Source organism: Crocuta crocuta, unplaced genomic scaffold (genome assembly GCF_008692635.1).
Source record: "Crocuta crocuta isolate KB4526 unplaced genomic scaffold, BGI_CrCroc_1.0 scaffold7, whole genome shotgun sequence".
Lineage (NCBI taxonomy): Eukaryota > Metazoa > Chordata > Mammalia > Carnivora > Hyaenidae > Crocuta > Crocuta crocuta.
Genome location: NW_027531904.1, coordinates 11374005 through 11380124, shown reverse-complemented (window position 1 = coordinate 11380124; position 6120 = coordinate 11374005). Strand labels below are relative to the sequence as shown.

The 6120-nt window shown below is 58.7% G+C and overlaps 2 protein-coding genes across 2 annotated transcripts in view; both read right to left on the bottom strand.

The window, feature by feature from the left end:
* Window positions 1-307, bottom strand: part of ADAMTS7 (ADAM metallopeptidase with thrombospondin type 1 motif 7) — a 27056-nt gene extending 26749 nt beyond the window's left edge. The window contains 1 exon segment of the mRNA XM_077774250.1: window positions 152-307. Coding sequence (XP_077630376.1) covers window positions 152-307 — 156 coding nt within the window.
* The window catches only part of IDH3A (isocitrate dehydrogenase (NAD(+)) 3 catalytic subunit alpha), a 207535-nt gene that overhangs the window by 143047 nt on the left and 58368 nt on the right, over window positions 1-6120 (bottom strand). The gene's annotated exons all lie outside the window — the stretch shown is intronic.

Below are 6120 nucleotides of genomic sequence, written 5' to 3'. Positions count from 1 at the left end.
CCGGGCGCGGCCGGGGCCCAGGGCGCTGCCCCGCCCTCCTCCGCGTGCTGCCCCGCACCCCGCAGTGGCCGCGGCCCTGGAAGAGGCAGCGCTCTGCAAAGGGCCCCTGAGGCCCCGGCAAGGTCACCCCTCAGCCTCACCCCGGCCACACCTGCGTCCGCCCCCTGGGGTGCAACACGCGGCGCGGGGTCTCCTTCAGGCCCCGCTCGGAGGTCTCACGCCGCTTCCCCGACCGCTTTAGTGTAAAACTCACTGGCCGCCGGTGTCCCTGCTTTGCTTTGTCTGTTCCCCACAGCACAGGGGACATGCCACCTGCGGACCCTTTCAATCATTCTTTTCTCTCTGCCTATTTTCTCCCAACGCAAACTCCAGGCAGGCGAGAACCCCTATGGTCTTTGTTGGAGACCTTCTGGGCCAGGGGGTCCTAGGACTCTGAGCACTTAAGACTTAGTCTCTCGGGGAGTGAGTGACCCTGCAGAACCACCTGCTCCCTCAGGGCTGGCGGGAGGGCCAGTGACCTGGCCACCGCACGCAGCAGTGCCTGGCCCGCTGACCCGCCGGCCCGCAGTCACGGCCGGGGGACTGGATAGCCTGGTGGACTTCAAAACGGGCCCTCAGGCGCCTGAGGGTTCTGCACGTCCCTCCCCGCCTCCTGCGCCGGGGAGACCACCCAGATGGGTGGCTCCCCTTCAGCAGAGCAGCTCCAGTTCATTTGAAGAGAAGGTCCCAGCCCTGGAAGATACCTGCAGACCTTAGCAGAACCTGTCCTCTCAGATTTCCAGCCAACGCCAGATCCCCAGCCTTTTCGGCCACGGACCCCTCCTCAGAATAACACTTTCGAATGCATAAGGTGCAAATGAGTGCCAAGAAAACCGATTATACTGAAACAGTTATCAAAATAATGTTAGAAGTGGGATATAGAATTACATGCTCTTCGTGAACGCATTAAGCAAGATCTAAGGGCAACTTTACGGTAATTTTGAAGTGACGAGAACCAACCTTATCTCGATACCTGCGACCGTGATGAGAGAACGACATTTTGGTTTTTTGCCCTGGTAACAAACTCACAGGTGCTGCTAACACCACTGTGCTTTGGTGCCAATGCGCGTACTTGAAGGAAAGGCAAACTGAGGTAGCAAACTTGAAGATTTAGATCTTCCCATCCAAGTTCATGCATCCTTTCCAGTCTCCCCGTGTCCCTGGGGCTGCAGGAAAGTCTGCAGACCACTTGTAAAGAAGGTAAAGGGAAGTTCAGAGATGTGCACGGCTGGCCTGAAGCCACACAGCGAGAGCAATTGAGCAGAGACCAGGCTCCAGGTTTTCCAGAAGGCTCCGGGCTCTTCAGGAAAATGGCTGTACGTTCCCGGCAGTCAGTCCTGTCTCCCGGCCGCTGACAGGAAGGAGCTGCACTCCATCAACTTCTTCAGTCTTTAGCTACCAGACCTAGTCTTCAAAAGAAATCTCATGTGGACGCAGACACAGCAGAGCAGCGCCGCGGGGGTGGGGGCAGGGATGCGGGGCTGCCGCTCCTGTCCTCTCCACGCTCTGCAGTTTCCAGGCTCTGGGGAACAGTCAGGAACTGGCCCATGTGACGTTTCTCCCAGCCCTGCGTCCTGCCGTGACCGTCGGGGCTACGCAGCTCCCCGGAATCCCAGCTGCTCCGGCCGGTGGCCCCTCGGGCAATAGGCGTGCCCAGGCACCCTGCAGAGGGCGCACCAGGGCTCCCTCTGTGGCTGCCGCGAAGTCCGGCCAAGCTGCAGAAACCTCTCGCCCGATCCCACCAGACCACGTGCAGAGCGCCCCGCGCACAGCAGCGGCGCACCCCTGCGGAGGACAGGTCGCACTGCCCACCAGCGCGTGCCAGCCCTCGGGGCAGCCCAGGGCGCGTTCTCAGGCGAGAGGCGGACGCGCCGGGTGAGCCAGGGCGGTTCTGGGCAAATCTTCCCTCCCTGGGTCCTGGAGGACACTCGTGCGAGGATTTTCCAGACTTCTCGGGTAAGAATTTGCTAGACACGAATTCCCAGGCCCCATCCCCACTGAATCAGCATCTCCAGGAAATGGGACCAGGAAGCTGGGTTTTCACCCAGAGCCTCAGGGGACCGCGCTCATCAGGGAAGTTAGACGATTTTGCAGCGGGGGGGGGTTGCCCTTGGCGGAGCCGCAGCGGGACGGACGGCTCGGACAGGCTCAAGAGTGCAGAGGCCCGGGACCAGCCAGAGACAGACCCCAGGCCCGGGCCCTGGCGCCCCTCTGTCTGTATTTTCTGCATCTTCCCGAGCCTTCCGGGGACTCTGACGTAACCTAGCACGGTTTGAGGAGGGAGGCTCCTTCTCTGACGTCCTAAAAGCGCCTTTGTGGCTCCAGCTTCACAGCCGCCGCCTGCAGACTTGTTTTCTGTGGGCTTATTGATCCTGTCAGTTCACTGTCGCTTGCACGGATTTTGGAAATATTTCACCAGTCGCCTTTGTTTAAAAATTATGATATTGTACAAAATTTTCAGTTTTCAGCTTTTCTTGAAAAGCCGTATCATCCATCCCCGTCAGGCCTAAATTCCCACGTAGCAGAAGGGGGTGGAGCGGGGACCCCCCCCGGGAGAGGGCCCCCACCCCCCACCGGCCTGCCCCACGGCCCCGTATTGTGTCCCCAACTGTAAAGGCAGGTTGCCTTTGGCCTCACAGTTATGCTGTCTTTCAATGACCAAAGAAGTCGATCTGTAACAAAGACGGGAGAACGGGAGCTGGTCCCCCACCGTGTTTGCCCTCTCGCCCCGTGCGTGGTAGTTGGGGTGTAGACGCTGACCCTCATTGTGAGGGAGAGTAGGGTGCTCCAAAGTCCAGGAAAATGCACAGGACACCGTCCTTCCCCTCAAATCAGAGACACGGGCAGAGGACACTCACGGTCCTCGCCCCGGCCCTGTGCTGAGAGGCCCCGGCCAGGGGAGGGGACGCCGCACAGCAGATGGAGATGAAGACAAGCCTCACCGGAGAGGGCAGCGTGCGAGGCGGACACACGCAGGGTCCTGGCTGTGGACGCCGCGCGACGGACCCCGAGAGTGCGAGATGCCACAGGTGCAGGCAACACAAGACAGTAAGCTCGGCCACGCGTGCGTCTTGTGAAATGAGATGACCGAGCGAAAAGATCGTGCACAGTCAAGACTGTGGCTTTGGGCAGAGAAAGGTTCAGGCCCCAAGCCGGCCGCACAGTGGCTGCGTCCTGGGCGGTCACCATCTGCTGCACCAGGACTTGCTCACCGGCACGGACAATCCAGGTCGGGAACGGAAGGAGGGCCCGGGACAGACAGGTGGGCAAGAAGACGGCTACATCCCAGGGTCTGAGGCGGCTCCCAGGCTTGGGCGGCCATGGCCGAGGCCACTAAAGACCGTAGGCAGTCACAGCAGGGCGGCTAGAGCGGCGGGGGGTGAGGGTGCGCAGTGCAGGTGGCGCCCCCGCGGACGGCTGTTGGCGTGTGATGGGGAGAAAGCCCCAAGCACTCACAACAAGTGTCCCTGGGGAGGGACCCGTGTCCCTGGGAGGTGCAGTCCTGCTAAGAATCCCTGCTCTTGACCCTGGGCAAACTCCGCAAGACAGATTCAGGGCAAGTTACCCAGGAGCAGTCTGTTAAATTCAAAACTGCGATGAGGGCCAAGGAGAGAGACAGGCAGGGAACCGGCCGCAGGATCGGTGCTCAGAGCCGGACCGCCCAGCCGGGAGCTCAGCTCCGCCCCCCGCACCTGTTAGCCGGGGGGAGGGACTCCAGCACCAGACTCCGTTTCTCCCTCTGTACAATGGGGACGATATCATCGGACCTGCTCTCTCTGGCTGTGGGAGAGCCCGACGGGCTGGCACGCAGGTGCCGAGGACGCGAGGAGGCACACTCATCACACGCAGCCAGGTTGTAACTGAAAATTAGCAGGAGCCGCTCTAAAGCATACTCCCGCTATTTCTTTTTTTTTTTTTTAAATTTTTTATTTTTATGTTTTATTTATTTCTAGGAGAGAGAGAGAGACAGCGTGAACAGGGGAGGGTCACAGAGAGGGAGTCACAGACTGAAACAGGCTCCAGGCTCTGAGCTGGCAGTCAGCACAGAGCCCGATGCGGGGCTCGAACCCACGAACCGCGAGATCATGACCTAAGTGAAAGTCGGACGCTTAACCGACTAAGCCACCCAGGCGCCCCACTCCCGCTATTTCTTAAAAGCTTGTTTTATCTCTTTGCCTAATGGCTGAAGAAAATACGTTTTAGTCAAGAAAGAAAAATAGAGGCTCCTGGGTGACTCAGTGGATCGAGCATCAGACTCTTGGCTTCAGCTCAGGTCATGATCCTGCGGTTCTGAGTTTGAGACCCGTGTTTTCTCTGCACTACTAGTGTGGCACCTGCTTGGGATTCTCTCTCTCCTCTCCTCTGCTCCTCCCCTGCTCATGCTCAAGCTCTTTCTCTCTCTCTCAAAATAGATAAAATTAGTTTAAAAAAAAAGAAAAATATTTATAGGAAGTTAACTCTGCCACAATTTTTATTTTCTTCTTTTGTTCTGCACTAATTATTTTTGTAATTAACTTATATTGTTTTGCCATTAAAATATGACATAAAGGGGCAGAGTGTTACAAAGCAAACGACTCTTTCAAGGCCTCCTAAAGCCGACCCCGGTGGAGACCCAGTGGCTAAAACTAGCGCCGCCCAGCGCTTTCAAGGGGAAATTGCGGGCTCCAGTCTCTTAAAAGGCACGTGGGGACACCAGCGCTGGGCAGAGGGTTACGTGCGGGCACTTGCAGCCAGATGGCCGCTGGCTCCCGGCCAAGGCCCTCTGCGGGGTCAGGAGCTCTGTTCCGGGTGTTAAATACTTTGAATATCATCCCTAGGTGACAGAACTGTCACTTTGCAGCCTCTACCAGAGAAATGCCACCAGGGTGTTTACCCTCACCTCTCTATCAAGAACCAGAGTTACAGTCCAGCCCTTGAAACGACCTGACCCAAAGCTCATGCCAAAGGTAACAAACAACGAGGGTGTGTGTGTGTCCGCAGGGGTCAGACTCGTCCTCCTCAGGTCTGCCTGGGCGTGCCCGCCATGCACACGTGTACGTGCACACACAGCTCACGTGTGCAGCTCAACGTTTTGGTGGGCACGTTACAGGGCCCCAGTGCCAGCAACCCCACAAATCCCTTTATTTGTCACAGAAGAAATCAGGCTACGCTTTCCTAGAAGTGCGCCCAAGATACGCCCTTCTGGTCTCAAAGAAGCTAGTGTTCAGTGGGTGGAGGTCTAGGGTGTCTGGGCAGCTCTGAAGACCAGGATACAGCTCAGCAGCCCCGGGCCCCGACCCCCGGAGCGGGGGCAGAATCGGGAGGCCCCTGCGATGTACCCACGGGGACCCCAGAACAGACGTTCCACCGGGGGGGGGGGCACATTAGACGGGAGGAGGTCCCTGCCCTGTGTCCACAGGACCCAAGCTCTCCCCAGTCTTACTGGTTCTCTGTGGCATTAACGAAAATGACCACCGCATGGTAGTTGGTCACTCTGCCCTGTGCTAAGCAACTGACAGCATCTCAGTCCTGGCGAGACCCGGTGAGGGAGGTACCCCTGTCCCCACTTGACTACAGCCCTGGAGGCGCAGGAGGCTGGCCAGCTTCACCCATGGGTCTGGCTTCCAGTGCGGTGGAGACGGTCCTGGCTCCCCATTCTTCCCACAGCTGCCAGGGGGCCTGGACCAAAGTCCCCTGGGGCAGTCACTTCCGGCGGCCTCCTCCCCCCCTCCTCTGGTCAGTCCCGTGGGTCCCCGCCCTGGGCAGGGGGACAGGACTCTGCAGTAGCTACGCGGCGACCTGGCAGGCCACCCTCCTCTCTGACGGGACGCATTCTGTCACCTGCCTGCAGGGCTGCTGAGGACTGAGGACAAACGGGACCTCCTTAAATAGCTGCGCTCTCTCCACCCCACACACAGGCTGCTAGAGCGAATCTCCCTAAAACCCTGCTTTCCTGAGCTACTCCCCTCAACGGCTCCCCAAAATCTCTAAGATCTGATGTAAATGCCTCCTCCTACACGCCGCCCCGGGCGCTTTTCTAATCAGTGCCCTACTGGGGAGGCAAGAGTGGGCGATGCCCAGCACGCAGGCCGCACGGCCGGG